Genomic DNA, 19,558 nt, shown 5'->3' with positions numbered 1-19,558 from the left:
TGAGGCAACAACTCTACCAGCTGCACCACTGTGCTGCCCACCATCATGGCAAATATATATTTCATCTGCAATAGTGAGTTTGATATTAATATTAGTTTAGGATAGCGTGAGTGCTATAATCATCCGAAGGAAGAGAACATTAAGCGATTCTTAACAATAAATGTTGGGTAGATTAGGAGTATTTTCTATGTGGTCAGATAATAAGACTAAACTATCACATACTTCAGAGACTCAATATAGTGGAAGTAAGAATATCAATATGGAAGTCATCGGGAACTTGGCATTAAAACAAGTGGGATTCTAATAATTATCGCTCAGTTAAATTTAATAAAATTAGATGCAAATTCACAACCAACTTGAATGAATAACACCCCCCCCCCACCCCACCCCAAGAACAAAGAAATGAATGCTGTATGGGATCCATCTAGAAACCTTAACCACTCTGTGAAGTTATAATTTAATTTAGCACCCCTTAGAATTTCAACATGTATCAAGCAAGTACCCACAAAAAGCAAACATTTGCAGGAAGAATGTGCCCACAATAACCTCAATTCTGCCTTGTGCGAGAACAACAATCTGCAACCAACAATTCTCCAGTGTGGTTTTTCTTTTAATGAAGTCCAGCAAAAGCAACCATCCTAATGAAAGGTAAATGCACCAATTGGAACATATTCACAGAAATTACAAAATGACTTACAACTTGACACATCACTCAAGAAAAGATTTCCAGGGTCAAAAGTAAGATGGTTTTCATTTCAACTATTGTACAGCAGTTTGACAGCAGAGTTTTTGATAACTGTATAGAGTTGGGACTTTAAGTATCATTCAGAAGGTCAAATTTCTTTGCTGAAGGCTTGATCCTTGCTGATGATAAGACTTTTACACCATTCTACCATTATGTCTTCCTTCTTCTTTAAGTGTGGTTTCCCCCAATCTTTGTCCATCTCCTGCCCTAACGCTCTTTTCACATCGCCTGTCAACCAGAGCAAGGATATGCATCCTCCTGCATTCACCTCAAAGCCTTTCAGCTTCCACATTCAAATAATCCTCCTCTACAATTTTCCCCATTCTCAACGTGATGCCCTTCCTTCTCCTTGCAGTATTCTGAAAGGATTGTTTGACTCCCTGGTTCATTTTTCCATCTCCACTAATACCTGGCTACCTTCAGATGGCATCTTCTCAAGCAACCCCAGGAGATGCAACAACTGCTCTTTTGTGGAAGAAGAAACAGAGTTAGTATTTTAGGTCAAAGATTCTTTCTTAATGCTTCCACTTTTACTTCCACTGTCTCCCATTTCACAGTCTTTGTTCACTTTTATTTCTGTAACTGTTCCTATTAACCCATTGACCAGCTGATCTTTGCACCATATTCCCACGGCAACGCTGGCCTCCCCTGCCAATGATATTCACTGTGTCCGATCCATAGAGTCAAAGAGTCATACAGCATTGAAACAGGCCCTTCTGCCCAACTTGCCCATGTGGACCAAATGCCCCATCTACAGTTGTCCCACAGTCTGTGTTTGGCCCATATCCCTCTAAATCTTTCCTATCCATGTGCCTATCCAAATGCTTTTTAAATGATGAAATGGTGAAAACCACTATCTTTCCTCCCCACGCTGCAGTTTATAACAAACGTTTTTATTTCTTTCCCTGGTCTGATGTAGGGATCGTTGATCTAAAATATTAACTCGGTTTCTCATTCAACATAAGCTGCCTGATCTGCTGAGTGTTTCCAACATTTTGTTATTCATTGCATTAGCTAATCATTACAATTCTTGGCTTCCACAGTGTGACAACTACTGTTATTAAAACAAAAGAATTCATTATTTTCACTCAAAAATTTGCCTAAATTCCTTCAAACTTTCTACGGACTAAATACTACATTATTTAGTGATAACTTCAACTATCCTCTATTGGGTAGATTAACATATATTAGATTGTATGCTTGCAGTATTTGTAGTATTCAGATTTCTTAAAAGTCATAATCCGAAAGCTAGCTCTATCAAATTGCTATTGAAGTATCTTTCTCATGAAGAAACACAATTAACACAGTGTTTTGGAAATGACAATTGTCTCTAATATCTGCCGTTCATCTCAAAGCAATGTGGCTTATCTCATCTGGGTTCTGAAGAGTGACTTGGACAAATAGTTTCATTTCATCATCATATACTATTCATTTCCAATTTGCAATTTGGGTTTAACCATGAACTGTAATCTTCTCTGATCTCTTTGCTGTTCTTGCTTTAACTCCACGTACGAGCGGGAGAAAGTGTGAAAGATAGAGGTTACGGGAAAGGCCATGAGAAGAATGCCACTTAAAATGCTGCTTAGTGCCACCACTTGGCCTGGGATGCTTTGTGGCACCATGTCTCCATAGCCCACAGTTGTCATGGTTATAACTGCCCACCAGTAACTCGCTGGGATACTTGTGAACTCAAGTGAACTAGCCATCTCATTTTCAATAAGATATAGCAATGGAGCAAAGAGTGCAATGGCCACACACAAGAATAATAGGAGGAGACCAAATTCGCGTGTGCATCTTCGAGCAGTTAGTCCCAGTGTCTGTAATCCCAGGGAGTGCCGAGCAAGGCGCATGACATACAAAATTCTCAAGGCACGAAGAACTCGCAGAATCAGTCCCACCTGGTCAAGGTAGCTGCTTCCTCCTCCAGGCTTTCCATTCTCTACTGAGGTGTGGTCCACCAGAAGGGTAATGTAATAGGGTAAGATTGCTATAATGTCAATGATATTCAGAGGAGTCCTTAGGAACACAAACTTGCTGCGGGCCTGTATGAAACGTAGCACAAACTCCAGAGAAAACCAACCTACACATACAGTCTCCACGATGAAAATGTTGTAACACTTCCGGGAACATATACCCTGTAGATAAAAAATATCAAACAAAACAATGAATAAATGTCCTCACATTTTTTTTTTTTTTAACATATAAAATCTCTTTGAACGTGTTCAGTCTAGATTCATGTAAGGAGGCACAAGAGAATGCAGATGGTGGAATCTGTAGCAACATAAGGAGAGCAGCTGGAGGAACTCAACGGGTCAGGCAGCATCTAGGGAGGGAAATGGACAGTCAATATTTCAGTATGTGAAGGAAGGAACTGCAGGCGCTGGTTTAAACTGAAGATAGACACAAATAGCTGGAGTAACAGCGGGTCAGACAACATCCCTGGAGAAAAGGAATAGGTGACGTTTCGGATCAAGACCCTTCTTCAGACTGAGATTCAGGGGAAAGGGAAATGTTGGGACCCTTTATCCATGAGTTCCACCAGCTGGTTTCCTTTTTGTTACGTTAATGCATGGTTCTTGAAATAATCTACAAATTTCACCCTCAAATTTATTTCTATTAAAATATAGCAATAGGCTCCTTCTAATAGGACTATCCTTTATTCCTTCTCACTCAATCGAATGGGATATTATGATGGTGACCTGGACCTTTAAATGGGTGTTTAACAGGCTAAGAATGGCATAACTTTGGTGCCAGAATTGATTAAGTTCTGATCGTGTAGCGTAAAATATTTCTTCAACTGTAATTGTAATTCATATAACACATTTTAAAATATATATTTGAGAAAATTAAACAAATTGATACAATTTAAATCTGATAGAAGTTGGATGTCGAGGATTTGTGGCAACATCTACCGTCAGACTGATGAAGGACCTGGGGATCAGCGGACAAGCCTTATGCCAGGCTATCAAGGTAACATCACGGGTGGCAGAGCGGAGTAGCCAGTGGCTCTGGCTGAAGAGGAAAGACCCGATCTGGTCTCCCAAATTAGCCGGCTAGGCAGATGCAGAGGGGGGTGGTTCTGGGACGCCAGAATGCACTGCTGAGCCTACTGGAGACGTTGTGGGTCCAATCAGCGAAACATCGATGAAAGTAGGTGCCCACTTGATAACCCCAATGACGTGTCTGCCTAGGCTTTCTCAACATCGGAGGAGCACAGGTGAGTGCATAAGCCTCCCATCACCACCGGGAGCAAGTTGACATTTGGCACTTTGGATTTCTAACATCTTGTCCTGTGTATTTGGAAACATGTATTAGAAACTATGATGAAATTATATCAGCGACATTTAAATAGCTAATGCTGATAATTTTGAAAATTCTTCAGGTTCATCACAACAAAATTCAACCTGAATAAATTCAGAGAATTAAAAACAGTGTTCAAAAATATTTAAATGCTTGTGACTGTACAGGTACAACAAAATGTCAAATTGCATGAAATTGTCCAAGAATTTGAACAGTAAAGGTTAGGAGGTAAACAATCACCTTCACTGTGTTCATGGGAATATCATACAGCTTCCATTTTCTGCAGAAAGGCTGTGGTAGGTTGAAAGTGGCAATGAAAACAAAGGTATTGTGTTTGTGTCAACTACGAACAAAGTATGTATTGCAGGTTAGAGGTATTACATTGATAGCTTACAATATGGTAATGTGTTGAATTAAATTGAAGTTAAAAAGTTATTAATGGCATAAATTATTAAATTATAAAGTGACTCAGGAGAGAAGGAATGGGTGACGTTTCGGGTCGAGACCAGTCTGAAGAAGGGTCTCGACCCGAAACGTCACCCATTCCTTCTCTCCTGAGATGCTGCCTGACCTGCTGAGTTACTCCAGCATTTTGTGAATAAATACCTTCGATTTGTACCAGCATCTGCAGTTATTTTCTTACAAATTATAAAGTGAAATGCGTTATGATGGAAATTCTCACGGGGTTTTATTAACAATAGGAGGTAGAAGCTGGACTCAAGTTTTCATGTCCCAATTGTATAACATAGTAGAGTTTGAGCTTTGCACATCACTTCAGAAATTTGTCTCCATTAATTTAAAGGAAACCAAATTTCTGAAATGAGGATTAATATGCAATGTTCAAGAAGTCAGTTGTGGATTTTAGATTTGAAAGCAAAACAAAAGTTTCCTGTGATAGAAAGGTTTTGCGACTTCATACAAAAAAGATATTTGAAATACAGCAAACTGCAACCTAATTCACCTCTATGACTATTGAAGCACCAAAGAGAAATTTTCTGACAAAAGCACACAGACAAATCAATAAAAATACTGGTCAATCTCGCCTGGTCTTGCACTTGGGAATTCAAGGGAAGGGCACTTGTCTTGGGAAGATTAGAGGGCTGGGCAATATTCCAGACTGATCCTCCCTCCTCAATCACCTCTCTCATTTCTGTACAACTCCCTAATGCTCTCTCTCCTCTCCTGTTTGGCTGATTTATTATGATGAAACCCAGAGAGTAATTTAGTAAGGTCTTCAGGGAGTTGTCCATTTTGGTTGAGCATTGCCTAACTCATGCCTGATTTGAAGAACTAAAGAATTGTACCCCCTCTAGTCACTGCAGAATATTTCAATTTTACTCTCCGAAACTGATTTTTAACTATAAAATATAAAATTTCTCATATCTGAAATAAAATTGTGGTCTCTTATTTGATTATTGAACAGTGCAACACAAGAATAGGTCCTTCAGCCCAGAATGTCTGTGCCGAACATGATGGAAAATTAATCTATCTCCTCTGCCTGCACGTGACTCATATCCCTCTATTCTCTGCATATTCACGTGGATAATCTATAAACTGTATCTATTATTTGTTTTCAGATTCTAAGTATTGTTAATTGTTAATTATAATTGAAAAAAAAGTCAGTTTATGACTGATTTCCTTAGTTAATGGAAAAGATAAATGAATTATTTAATGCATGGCGGCACAGTGGTGCAGCGGTAGTGTTGCTGCCTTACAGCACCGGAGACCGGTGTTCGATCCTGATTGCGGGTGCTGTCTGAATGGAGTTTGTACGTTCTCCCCGTGATCGCATGGATTTTCTCCAGGATCTTTGGTTTTCTCCCACACTCCAAAGACGTACAGGTTTGTAGGTTAATTGGCTTGATATAAATGTAAATTGTCCTTAGTGTGCATAGGATATTGTTAATGTGCGGGAATCACTGGTCAGTGTGGACTCAGTGGGCTGAAAGGCCAGTTTCCGTGCTGTATCTCTAAACGAAACGAAACTAAACATCAATATCTCTGGATTCTAGCAAGATAAAGTGATGCAAATATTATTATAAATCAAACCATTTGAGACAAGACTATTGAACAAATTTATGCATGACTAAATCTTAAGCATAGCTGGGACAGGATATTTCACATTCCAGTTTAAATTATGAGAAAAAGGCAAGCAAATTCACCCGTGTACAACATGTTAAAGATTGAGAAATAATGTAAGTGATTTAGAATCACATATTACACTCAAAGGATCTGTTATAATAGTGCCAACATGACCAGACCTAAAATATTCTAGGCTGTGGGATCTTTAGTAAATGTAGGCAAATTAAGAATGGTATTGAGAAAACACAGCCTTCTAAAAAGTGTGTTCCTGGTTTAGAACATTAGATGTATTACAAATTCATGTCAGTACTTTTATTCTGGTTCTGAAATTAACTCCATTATTCCAGTGGGATACATTTTGAAGGCAGACTTCAGATATGCAGGGAATGGAGAGAAGTGGCTTATGTACAGGTAGATAAGAATTGGTCTTGGCATCATGTTCAGCACAGATATTGTGGGCTGAAGGGACTGTTCCCGTGCTATACTGTTCCATGTTCTATGATACCACAAGCACTCGCATTACATTGCAGAGGAATTAGATATGGACTATAACGAGGGAGGCTTTGAACAAATCTGGCAGGCAGCATGAGGTCAGAGTGCAACGTCAATGAGCGCAGAAGAATCTACCACCAACTTGGAAGAGGGCTTTGTGCAAAGATTGGAGCATATCTATGAATATCGGGCCAAATCCATTCACACACCAGTGAACTTGATCATGCTGCAGAGATTGGTGGCTGTTCCTCCGTTGCCATCCAATGTAGCATCTACTTGGTCACAATTCAAAAGTTGGCAGCATATACAAATAAATATTCCAACTCAAACCAAGTCATGGATATGTTAACTGCAGAGACCTAATGTCAGAGTGTTGAAATAGAAGTTTAGACTGGTGCCACGCAAATTCACACCACTGTGGATTAGAATGTACAAAGGAGGTTGTTGTCTGTTACAGCCATTCACTAGTTTCTTCTGAAACAGATGACCAATATTTTTAGTGGTGCTATTATGGCTCAAGGCACCTCTGCAGATGGATCTAGAGTTCCTCCATAGATGGTGGCTACCTTCCGGCACAGTGGCACAGCGGTAGAGTTACAACACCACTGACCCAGGTTTAATCTCGACCATGGGTGCTGTCTGTATAGTTTGTACGTTCTCCCTGAGACCGTGTGGGTTCTCTCCAGCAACTTCGGTTTCTTCCCACATTCCAAGGACGTGCAGGTTAATAACTGCAGATGCTGGTTTAAATTGAAGGTAGACACAAAATGCTGGAGTAACTCAGCGGGTCAGGCAGCATCTCAGGAGAGAAGGAATGGGTGACGTTTCAAGTCGAGATCTTTCTTCAGACTGATGTCAGGGGAGGGGGCAGGACAAAGATAGGATGTAGCAGGAGACAGGATGGCAGTGGGAGAACTGGGAATGGGGAGAGGAAAGAGAGGGACAGAGGAACTATCTGAAGTTAGAGAAGTCAATGTTCATACTGCTGGGGTGTAAACTGCCCAAGCGAAATATGAAATGTTGTGCCTCCAATTTGCGCTGGTCTATGACAATGGAGGAGGCCCATGACAGAAAGGTCAGACTGGGAGTGGGAGGGGGAGTTGAAGTGCTGAGCCTCCGGGAGATCAGGTTGGTTAAGGCGAACTGAGCAAAGGTGTTGAGCGAAACGATTGCCGAGCCTGCGTTTGCCAATGTAGAGAAGTTGACATCTGGAACAACGGAATCAATAGATGAGGTTGGAGGAGGTGCAGGTGAACCTCTGCCTCACCTGGAAAGGCTGTTTGAGTCCTTGGATGAAGTCGAGAGGGGAAGTAAAGGGACAGGTGTTGCGTCTCCTGCGGTTGCAGGGGAAAGTACCTGGGGAGGGTATGATTCTATTTTAATTCAATATGATTCTATTTTAATTCAACCAAAATAATTTTTATTATAGGTTGGTGGCCACATCTATTTATTTTTGTAAACTAAAAGATTGCCAAATTAACGTATTATGCATGGATCACTGCTTTTGAAACAATAAAGTGGTTCTGTAATGCTACGTTTCAGTCTTCCATTAATCCTTTGTGTAATGCAAGGTCTAAATTCATGTTAACTATCAACTGCCTTTCGATTGTTCTGTTTAGCCTCAGTTACAGACAAGGTTATTAAAGCAATTATTAAAGCATCCAGTAACATCATAAAATATAACACAAAACAGAAATTGCTGGGAATACTCAGCAAGTCAGGCGGCATCAGTAGAAAAAGAAACAATCAATGGCTCAGATTAATAAACTTTCATTAGAACTTACTATTACTCACTGATTAATGCAAAGAAGTGTGAAGGGGAGTTTAGTTTAGATAAGGTTAATTTTAGAGATACAGCATGGAAACAGGCCCTTCAGCCTACCGAGTCTGAGCTGATCAAGCTTGACAATATCTTTCCTATAACATGGTCCCCAGAAATGAACACTATATTCTAAATGTGGTCTCACCAACGTCTTGTACGATTGATTGCAAAAATAATTCACAACTGGAGGGAATAAAGATGCTCAAATGTTATTGATAATTATATTTTTGAGGAATGACAACTCTTCCAGGATAGTTGGCAATTTTCAGATAATGTTCATTACTTTTGCCCGAAGCCAGAAGCTGGCAGTAAGCAATAGGCAAGAAAATAATACAGCTTAAAGCTTTTTTATTCGTCAACAATTTCTCCGTTCACATCTGGAGCTCTGCCACAGTGCGAGGACAAGGAAAGACGTTTCAGTGGATGCCACAGGAACTCTTGGATGTAGTGAGAATCAAATCTGCTTCCATCTTCTCCACAGATTGATTCCTTAGCTGTCCCCTGACATTTATATAACTATATACTAAAACTCTTGTTTGTTTGTTTGTTCCTGAACTACAGCTAAAATGGTACACGATAGCACGACAATTTTAGGCCCTTTGGTGCTAATGGAAGAAGTTTCATTGAAATCGGTGTTATAGTTTTAAAGTTATTCACATTTTAAAGTTTAAATCTATCTCCTAGGGAGGGAGGGGGGAGGGAAGGGGGTGGAGAGAGGGGGGAGGGAGGGAGAGGGGGAGGAGGGAGGGTGAGGGGGTGGAGGGAGGGGGAGGGGAGGAGGGAGGGAGGGGTGGGAGGGGGAGAGGGGAGATGGGGGAGTGGGGAAGGAGAGGGTGCTGCACCAATGCAGGTTTGGGCCCAACGGGTCCACTTGGTCTTTTTACATAAATGACTGCCAAAGCATTGGAAGTGCGACTGATTTAACAAAATTTAAAAACATCCTTACAACTTTCCCCAGCCTCCACTGTTACTTTAACTAAAGCTATTGCTTTCATTAATGGTCTTTTATTTTATTTATGATCTCCCAGCGCCTGTACTTTAGCCCTGGGCTGGCAGCATGAATTAGATGTCGGGAATTTAGCTCATTTTATATCCCATTTCACTGAGGGGTCTCAATCAGTAACATGTTGTCTTTTTTTTCCAAATGAATAATTGCCCTAATGTACACTGTTAGTTGCAAAGAAATTGAAGATAGCTTAAAGTAAAGCTGCAATCTTGAGATAAGAAGCAGAACTGGAGAAGCGTTGGGATGGTCAAAAGACTATCTGAAGTAGCTTTAATGCTGGTAAGAATGTATAAATACCTGTAGCCAACAAAATGTAAATATTGGTTTAAAAATACTGCCTGAGGGCAAGAGAGTATTTAGTCCCAGATTGTTTACAGACATTATTTAGTGGAAGATTTTCTTTTCATAGGCAGCATACCACAATATTTTTTTCTGCCCCCAAGTATAAATACCACCATAAGTATAAAGAGGCTCACAATAACTTCATGCAGAGCCTCCGACCTGTCCTTTGTACTTCACTGATGACAAGGAATGGCTTTGAATTCAATGTCTAATTACAGCATAAATCATAGGATATATTTATGCATCTCTACCCTCCGATCTGTACCTAAACAGTAGGACTGAACCAAACAAAATGTTTAAAATAAAGGAATCAAAGATATGATTGTTTTCAGCCTCAATTATGCAATAGATAGGAAATGGTAGCTGTGTTCATGCTACCCATGCGGGATATGAGATGGTTTTCTTTCAGTTTGACTGTGGCCTCACTCTTGCAATGGAGGAGACCCCAGGCCAGGCAGCTCGGTGCAAGAATGGGAAGGGGAAGTAACGTAGCTTACAACCAGGAGTTCCAACTGGCCCTGGTGGCGAGAGGGCAAGCGCTCAGCGAAGTGATCTACTCGTGGTCTCACCGATGTAGCGGAGGCCGTGTCCAGAGTACCAAATGCATTAGACGCAGTTGAAGGAGATGCATGTGAACCCCTGTCTCACCTGGAAATGCCGTTTGGGTCCCTGAATGGAGATGAGAGGTGCAGGTGGTGTTGGGACAGGAGTTTCACCTCCTGCCGTTGAAGGGTAAAGTATCTCAGGATAGTCGGGAAGGGGTTTGTGACATGGATTTGGAATGGGTTGCGAATAGAAATTGGTAAAATTTTAAATACTCCATGCTCCATGTTCATGTTCCCATAAAAAAAACTGCTTCCATTTCTCTGTGTCTGATAGAGATAGCAATGACTTGGATGAAATAATAATTAATTCAGTACATAAATTCAAAGACGACACTGTAAGGTGACTGAGTAAGTTGTGTAAGTGGTCATGGAAGTGGCAAAGAGGCATAACTATATTATGCAATAGAAATAACTGCAGGGATTATTGTGGAAATTTTTGAATCCATCCTCTTCAAACTGATGAAAGATAAAATGAAGTAGATTCTTAAGGACATACAAAAATAAAAAATAACTAGCACGCAGCTGGAATAAAGAGGAAGAAGCTTAAACTTTATTGCCTTTCATCACAGTGACGAACATGGGGAATCTGCTGTGGTGGATGTTTATGGTAATTTTTATGTAGTTGTGTGTCCTGTTGCTTTTTTTTTAGTATGGGTCTATGGTAATTCGAATTTCACTGTACCTTAACTGGTACATGTAACAATAAACTGATCTTGACCTTGAAATCTTGAGCTACAATAAAGTCAAATACAAAATTGAGGAAATTATGCATTATTTCGATTTGAGCGTGAATTATTTTGACCTGGGATAAGAAATAATATAAAATGACCAGAATGATAACAAGGTATCACAAAATGCTGGAGTAACTCAGCGGGTCAGGCAGCATCTCAGGAGAGAAGGAATGGGTGATGTTTCGGGTCGAGACCAAGGGACTCGACCTGAAACGTCACCCATTCCTTCTCTCCTGAGATGCTGCCCGACCCGCTGAGTTACTCCAGCATTTTGTGATACCTTCGATTTGTACCAGCATCTGCAGTTATTTTCCTACACGGAATGATAACAAGGAATTGAATGATGATGTTCAGCCTCCAAAGCTATCCCACTTTACTTTCAATTTAAAAGGTTTGGAGAAATGATCCAATCAAGTTTTAAAATGACAAATTGATTCTATAGGATAAATAAAGAGAAATTACTTCAGAGAAATAAACTGTAAATAACACAACTTTAAAATCAAACGTTGGTCATATAATTTAGAAGTGAAAATTAGGTAGGATATCTTCATTGCAGAAGGGCTTTTAAAATCTATTCTTCAATTCACCAAAGGACTCAAAGTGCCAAGATAGCAATAGATATATTTTCATGTCAAGAAAGGAAGGTGGAAGATGAATCAATGACTAGTTAAAGAATTTAAGGCATGGACCATCCATTATCTAAAAGCACGATGAAACAGATTCTATTGAGTTCAGTGTACTCCTTTAATTCTCTATTTAAGATTCTCCTTTGGAGAAAAACTATGTACACTTTTCAGTTGTGTTTCTATAAATGTATTCATTTTACTATTAACTAGAAAGCATTCATGCCTCATATTTATATTTAGGTATATTTCGTACTTATATTTAGGTACAAAAATCCCTCAAATCTGCTCCACCTTCAATAAGAGCACAGCTGATCTGAGAGTGATCTCAATTCTGTAATTTCACCTACTCCCAATAATCTTTCACCCCTTACTTAACAAGAGTCGATCAAATGGAGACACAAGACCAGAATCTTCAACAAAAAACACACCTCTGGAAGAACTCTGGGGATCAGACAGCAGCAAAAATCAAACTGCTTTCCACTCCCTCCACAGATGCTGCCTGACCCACAGAGTTCCTCCAACAGTTTGCATTTTTGCTCAAGATGTTTCCTCATATCTGTCTTATATGGATGGCCGGTTATTTTTAACAAAGATTTTGAGTTCTCGATTCTTCTATAAGAGGAATGTACATCTATACATCTTCTCCACATACACATGGTTTGTTTCTTGAAATTTTACCTGTCTCCCTCTCCGTAGTTGCCATCTGTCCTGAGTGCTTCTTGCATTTTTTGTTTCAATCTCTACCCCTGCAGCCACCCGAGTACAAGAGCAGCAGATGTATGGGACAATCCCTCTGCAGGTCCAGCCACCTCCCCCTCCAAGGAGCACACCATCCTGATCTCAAGATACTGTAGTATCTCGAGTAAGTTATTATCATTATATAATTTGTAGAAACGAACAACTGCAGTTGCTGGTAAATATGCAAAAGGACACAAAGTGCTGGCGTAACTCAGCAGGTCAGGCAGCATCTCTGGAGAACACCGATAGGTGACGTTTCTGGTGTAGACCCTTCTTCAGACTCTGCAGAGAGGTGAAGATTGGCGAAGTCAATGATCGTGGCCCGGATTGCAGGTAAGGGTTGGCTGTTGCAATGGCAAGCATGGCCTGGTAGCGGCCGAGGAAGCTGTGTGGGGCGGTGGTGGCAGAGGTAGGTCTGGCCTGGAAGTGACCGGGAGGGCAATGCGGGTCTGTGAAGGCAGAAAGCGAGGGTGGGGGCTGGGGGTGAAGCCGTCAACCGTCAGTTAGACAATAGACAATAGGTGCAGGAGTAGGCCATTCGGCCCTTCGAGCCAGCACCGCCATTCAATGTGATCATGGCTGATCATTCTCAATCAGTACCCCGTTCCTGCTTTCTCCCCATACCCCCCGACTCCGCTATCCTTAAGAGCTCTAACTAGCTCTCTCTTGAATGTCCCTCTATAACCGAAATCCGTAATAATGAGGTCCATTAAAATGAGGGTTTAAGACATCTTTCGTGTACGTACAAGATCACAAAATATTTGGTGATAGACTGTGTGTTCAGATGAGTTGATCAGATACTGCTCTGCTCCAGTTCATCAAATGATATAGTTTATGCCTCATCCTTGGTATCTAATTTTGTGAGCCTCGAGTTTGTGTTTACTCATCTACGTTTCCCTGGGACAATGTTACCTCTACTGCCCACTATAGTGAAGGGGATTTGGGGTGGCAGGTGGCACACGTGTACTAGTATATTTTGGAACATGTACATTCAACCTACCCCCAGTGTTTTTATGGTGATTGTTCTGACACTTATTATGGAAGGAAATGCCCTGCAGCTTTAATGTGGAGTGCAGTACAGAAATATATGTGTCATATGCAGGATGGATCTGTGTAGTTTTTCTTTTTCAATCATTGTTAATATGTTCACACAACTCTACGATCAACAAGGGAGCATGTTTACTCGCTGTTACTCTTACAAGATAAATCATTGATGTAGAAAGGCAGCTGGATTTACTTTCCTTTGAACAGGAAGGAATTAATAGAGGTGTTCAAAAGTATGAAACATTTTGGGAACATAAGTAAGAAAATAAAATGTTTACAACGGGGGGGATGCATTAGAAGCAGACAAACAAGGTTTGAGATGATTGAAACAAGTACGAATAGTAACATGTGGCAACAATTTTGTTTATACACAATATTTTTTTGTGATTTGGAATGTGCTGCCTGAAAGCATGATGAAAGCAGACACAGCAATAACATTCGGGGGAATCGGATAATACTTGAAAGGATAGTTATAGGGCCATGGGGAAAAAGTAAGGGAGCTGAATTAATTGAAGAGCTATCAAAGAGATGGTACGGGCACAAGGGGTCAAATGACCTTCTTCTAATCTGTATCATTCCATGACTTTGTGAAACATTATTATATGATTACTGAACTAGATGATAAGCTAGAATTATTTTAAACTTATGCAAATATTTTATTACAATAAACTTGGCTGAGCTAATTTTCTATTTCTAAATGGGTATACTATGAATGGCTCAATTGTATCATGTATAGTCTCTCCACTGACTGGTTAGCAAGCGACAAAAGCCTTTCACTATACCTCGCTACACGTGACAATAAACTAAACTGAACTAAATTATTAGACAATAATACCATTGGATATTGAAACCTAACCACGTCTTGCATTTGTTGATAAAATATGGTTTAATTGTATACTGTCAAGACAAGTATAAGTCATTAGGATGTATAAGAGCAAACTTACTTTGTCCTCTTCGGCTCTGAGGTCAGGCATGGTACTGATTGATAGATTAACGACAGTGATTGTCACAAATATAACAGAGAGACAGGCAAATATTTTTCCTGGAATTCCTGACTGGGGATTTTCCACCATATCCCTGAGTTTTGTCATGAAACGATTGCATTTTGACAATTCAACCAAATCAACCAACTTTTCGCCCTCCACCAGATCCTCCTCAATAGCATTCATTTCTGCAAACTCCTCGATCTTCTGTAGGTATCGGCGACGGCAGCACCACTCCAGGTTGTCATCCTCAATGCCCCAGTATAGCAATTCGTCTTGGAAAGAAAGGGCGCACATTTCCCTCAAGAGTCTCAACTTCCCAGCCCTTAGGAAAGTCAATATTGTTCTAAAGGCACCCGGGTTTCGGTCAAAGAAATATTCATTTGATGTCACATCGTAATCATCGCAAATCTCCATTATTTCATCAAAGGTTTGACAAAACCGAAGCTGCCCAAGACGTGTTAAAGGAAAGCCATCCAGAGTGGTCCACGGTAGGATGTATTTAATTCCTCCGACATTTATTACAACGTGGTGCTTGCGATCCCCTGGGAGTGCACTGCCAAACAAGTTTTCTTGAGGGGAAATGAGATGAGCTCGATTGTAGAACACGCCTTTCAGAGTTTGTGTTTCATTATAGATTATCTGATTGAAGGAGGTGTCGGAGGCACAGCTGAGGGTGCTGTAATCATAGTCCGAACTGTCTCCTGCCAGCAGCGTCATCCTGGATGAAACTCCTCACATCACTGTAACCAGGCACAGTCAGAAAGTGTAGCAAACTATAAGAGAGAGAAGAGAATGAAAGTGCCATGAAGATCAATAACTATGTGAGGGCAGTGTAAAGAAAGGAAAGTTAACTAACGGTGCCCCTTATTTTAGTTTAGTTTAGAGATACAGTATAGAAACAGGCCTTGCAGCCCCCCGAGTCCATGCTGACCACTGATCATCCATACACACTAGTTCAATGTTATCCCACTTTCGCATCCCACACACACCAGGGGCAATTATCAGAAGCCAATTAACCTACAAACCTGCACGTCTTTGGGATGTGGGAGGAAACCAGAGCACCCGGAGAAAACACACGCGGTCACAGTGATAATGTACACAGACAGCACCCAGAGGTCAGGATCTCTGGCGCTGTGAGGCAGCAGCTCTACCATTGTGGCACAATGCCATCCAAAAGAACCAAGGACACGATTTAAATCATGAACCATATTATCTGACCATTTGTGTTATCACCTGTGAAGAATATGGATTATACTCCACTAATCCTCATCACATGCCTCCAAAACCTACACAGATTATTTCCCATATAAAAAATAAACTTTGAATATTAGTCACTTTAATTGTTGCTAAAATATCATTATCTTGTTGTCAGCCTTATAATAATATCGTGGCTCTCTCTGATTTAGCTTCTATTAATATCAAATGATTAGATAACTCTTGAAACAATGCATTAATTTATGGGACCAATTAATAAGTATAGGTACAATAATTCATGTCTGTTATTAAACGCTACATTAGTGAAGGGCTCATTTATCCATATATTTATCCATGTTTGAATAAAAGATTTGGTGAGAGGCAACCCTTGTTTGCTACTCAATGGTTCAATGGTCCTTTCTATTCACATTTACCTAAATACGGTGAAACTCTTTTTTATTTTGTGCATTCAGCCCAGTGACAATCCTGCTGTGCATGAGGGACAATCGTACTCACTACAAGAGTGGACGACAGTGGACTACATTGAGTCTGCACATAGGAGTCGCCACGTTTTAGGCGCCATCCTGTAACTTGAAAGTCCGAAATCATGTAACTTAACTTGGCCATAAAGTCCCATTGTAAGACCACATTACATTTTTGCACACCGGTAATGTACTTGAAGGCAGCTGAAAAGGAGTCGCGTTTCTCGTCCAAATTTACCTCAGCTAGATGACAATAATTTTCTCCAAACTAAATAGCAGATAACATTACCTCGGGCTGAGGTCCTTGTGGAAACCAGGGACCCAGATTTGTTTTATTTAAGACTGCTTCCCATGACTGGTATTTTATTTTACAAACAGTTGCCTCTTGTTGAACCTTCTGCTGAAATTATCCCCAGACTCAGAACCGGGACCCCTTCAGTATCCAGAAGTAACATAGGAGGAAAAAACAAATACCTACAATGCTATCTGGACACAACATCCAACTGGGCCGAACATGCTGCAAAATTAATGGATCACAAAGGAATTGCAGATCACCCCAAATAAGAATACTTGGAATTAATCGTTACATTTACATTTACATTTTCAATCTCATACAAATGACAGCTGGTGGTTTGTACAGCCTTTGTTTTAAACAAACATTTTTCACTTGCGTTCATGTCTAGAAAACAGCATCGGGTATATATTTTAAAAAAAACATCATCTCGTTAACCTTTTAACGCAATGTGCTTTCATGATGACATCAAGAAATATAACTCACATACAATCCCAGGCAAAACATAATTTGCTGTGTATGAATTTTTTTTTTTAAGAACGTTGTTTTCTTATTTATGATTTTATTTCGAGAGACTTTGCAAAGAATACACAAGCACCCAAACACACATCTTCACCTGTTGCAGACTGCTGCAGACGTGTGTGTGTGTGTGTGTTTTTTTATGAAGCATTGGATTGCATTAAGCACTGTTCAATGCCATTTTCTACACAAGCTACCGCTCAACAACATTCAAAATAAGCATCAGTCTGAAGAAGGGTCTCGACCCGAAACGTCACCCATCCCTTCTCTCCCGAAATGCTGCCTGACCTGCTGAGTTACTCCAGCATTTTGTGAATAAAAACCTTCGATTTGTACCAGCATCTGCAGTTATCTTCTTATATTATTCAAAAAATAAGCATCTCCGCGGTATCAGGAATCGCCGTGGTCGTGATTACCGGAGCAATAAAAATGGTTCAACATCTTCGAGAGGTTAAAACAAAGAGCAAAGCGACTGTGCGCTCCAAACCACGACTACAATAACAGCAAGCAAGAAGACAGTGAGTGAGTGAGTGAGTGAGTGAGTGGTTCCTGTAAGTTCTTGGTCTGTGGAGCGTTTGTACTGAACTGGAAACTGAACGAAATGATTGCTGTTTAATCGAGTTACATTTCCAGGAACGAAGCCGTACCCTGGGTATTTATATAGTACAAGAAGATAACTGCAGATGCTGGTACAAATCAAAGGTATTTATTCACAAAATGCTGGAGTAACTGGAGTAAGCCGTACCCTGGATATTTATCAGGGATTTAACTGAAAACAAAAGGCGTGCACGGCCGACTAAACGTCCAGATATTCCACTCGAACCACATCTGGTCCTGAGACTGGTTTAAAGTTTCGTAAAGGTTTTCTGTTCCCTCTTAACCCGGGTAAATGTCAACCTCTGCGAATTATCTGCACCCTGGCTGCCCCATCATACAGGAAACCAAAATGACCCAACTCATCCTTAAACACTTGTAGCCGCAGCGTGTGGACAGAAATGCAACGGATCGGCATTTGGAAAACTTACACTGATCTAATCCCACGCGGAGAAAGTTCTTCGGATTTCCAGTTTGGATGAAAGTTACTTTGAACTGGGGTTTTGCAACTCGACAACCGTCTGCAACTGCACCTTGCGCCAGCGCCTCTCCATATAAAGTATAAAGCGTGGACAGTGGTACGTGCAATCAGTACCAACAGGCTGCAATCTCATCGTCTCCAACAGACTGTTCTGACGCCACTCAGGGGGAGGACGTGCTCGGTGGTTGAGAAGGTTTGAGTGAAAGCCATGGCAACCAGCGCTTTCAGAATGGAGGATTGCCCCCACACCCTCCCCCCTTGAGTGGAAATGATCAAGCTGAGGGGAAACAATAACTCGCACAGAACATGCACAGTGCAGTCAAAGGAACAGTCTTCTGATTGATCCAAGTGTAAGGCTCACTGCAAATACACTCTCAAAAATATAAAACCCGAGCGTTTTGTTTAACTGTTTAAGGTTTACATCAACATCGACACCCGAGATGTGCTGCAACACATCCACGGAACGGTTCAGTTTAACCCTCACATTCTCAAGGTGCAAGGAACTGCAATCCATCCAGCGAAGACCCCCTGTTCGTTTAAATATGGTAAACCTAAACCCAAGATTGTCTACAGTTTAGCAAAAGATCCAGAGTGTTGGAGACAAGGAATTGCAGATGCTGGTTTACAAACAAAAACACAAAACCAACATTTGCGGTTCCTTGTATCTCATTGTCCACAGCTTGTGTTGGATAACAATAAGAGAGCAAAGCACGTATCTTCAAGTAATGGGAGGTATCACAAAATGCTGGAGTAACTCAGCAGGTCAGGCTGCATCTCTGGAGAGAGGGGACGAGTTACTCACACGTAAGATTACTTACTTACAATGTCATCGTTGTTTACCAGCAGAACAATTGATCTTGTTCTTCTTATATTATGTTTTTATGATTTTAATTTTGCACATTTGTTCATTCCAGCTACTTTATTTCCAACTTTTGATCTTTGCATAATTGTGTTTGTTCCATTAAACCTGAGGTTATCCCAAATGATATTTGCAGTACATTGTTTTGCCAGTTGATCTGAACTTATTGCATCAAATGACTGTTTAACCACAACGCTAAATGCATCAAAAGCTGTTTGTAGATCATTTCCTTGGTAAAACAGTGCTGTATTTTACTTGTAGCTCCTTTCATGCTGTTTTGCAGCTCTTGGCTATAGTTCTAGACTCTGGACCAGCAAGCTGGTAGCAAATATTAACCAGTGAAGAGCCTAGGACAGAAAATATTTTACAGAATTTGTTCTTTGTGTAGGAAAATCACTGCAGATGCTGGTACAAATCGAAGGTATCACAAAATGCTGGAGTATCTCAGCGGGTCAGGCAGCATCTCAGGAGAGAAGGAATGGGTGATGTTTCAGGTCGAGACCCTTCTTCAGACTGAACCGCTGAGTTATTCCAGCATTTTGTGATACCTTGTGATACCACAGAATTTGTTCTTAGCATATACAGATTTGACCCAACATACTAGAGCTGGGCCTGGAT

At 40.6% G+C, this 19,558-nt stretch overlaps 1 protein-coding gene across 1 annotated transcript; it reads right to left on the bottom strand.

The window, feature by feature from the left end:
* Positions 1-418: 418 nt before the first annotated feature.
* On the bottom strand, positions 419-18,221 carry kcng1 (potassium voltage-gated channel, subfamily G, member 1). The gene is made up of 3 exons (XM_078419337.1): positions 18,032-18,221; positions 14,478-15,292; positions 419-2,880 (listed from the first exon to the last, which is right to left on the bottom strand). The coding sequence occupies exons 2-3, from the start codon at positions 15,234-15,236 to the stop codon at positions 2,170-2,172; spliced, it is 1,470 nt and encodes a 489-aa protein (XP_078275463.1). The 5' UTR covers positions 15,237-15,292; positions 18,032-18,221; the 3' UTR covers positions 419-2,169.
* Between the last annotated feature and the right edge of the window lie 1,337 nt (positions 18,222-19,558).

Source organism: Rhinoraja longicauda, chromosome 22 (assembly GCF_053455715.1).
Source record: "Rhinoraja longicauda isolate Sanriku21f chromosome 22, sRhiLon1.1, whole genome shotgun sequence".
NCBI classification, from domain to species: domain Eukaryota; kingdom Metazoa; phylum Chordata; class Chondrichthyes; order Rajiformes; family Arhynchobatidae; genus Rhinoraja; species Rhinoraja longicauda.
Note: the sequence above shows the minus strand (reverse complement) of the source record. Positions and strands in the feature narration are given on the sequence as shown.

Excerpts from the sequence above, each read along its gene's own strand:
- kcng1 (XM_078419337.1), bottom strand. The coding sequence starts at position 15,236 with ATGACGCTGCTGGCAGGAGACAGTTCGGACTATGATTACAGCACCCTC. Across the intron at positions 2,881-14,477 it reads TCAGAGCCGAAGAGGACAAA|GGTATATGTTCCCGGAAGTG; the intron begins GTAAGTTTGCTC and ends TTTTATCTACAG.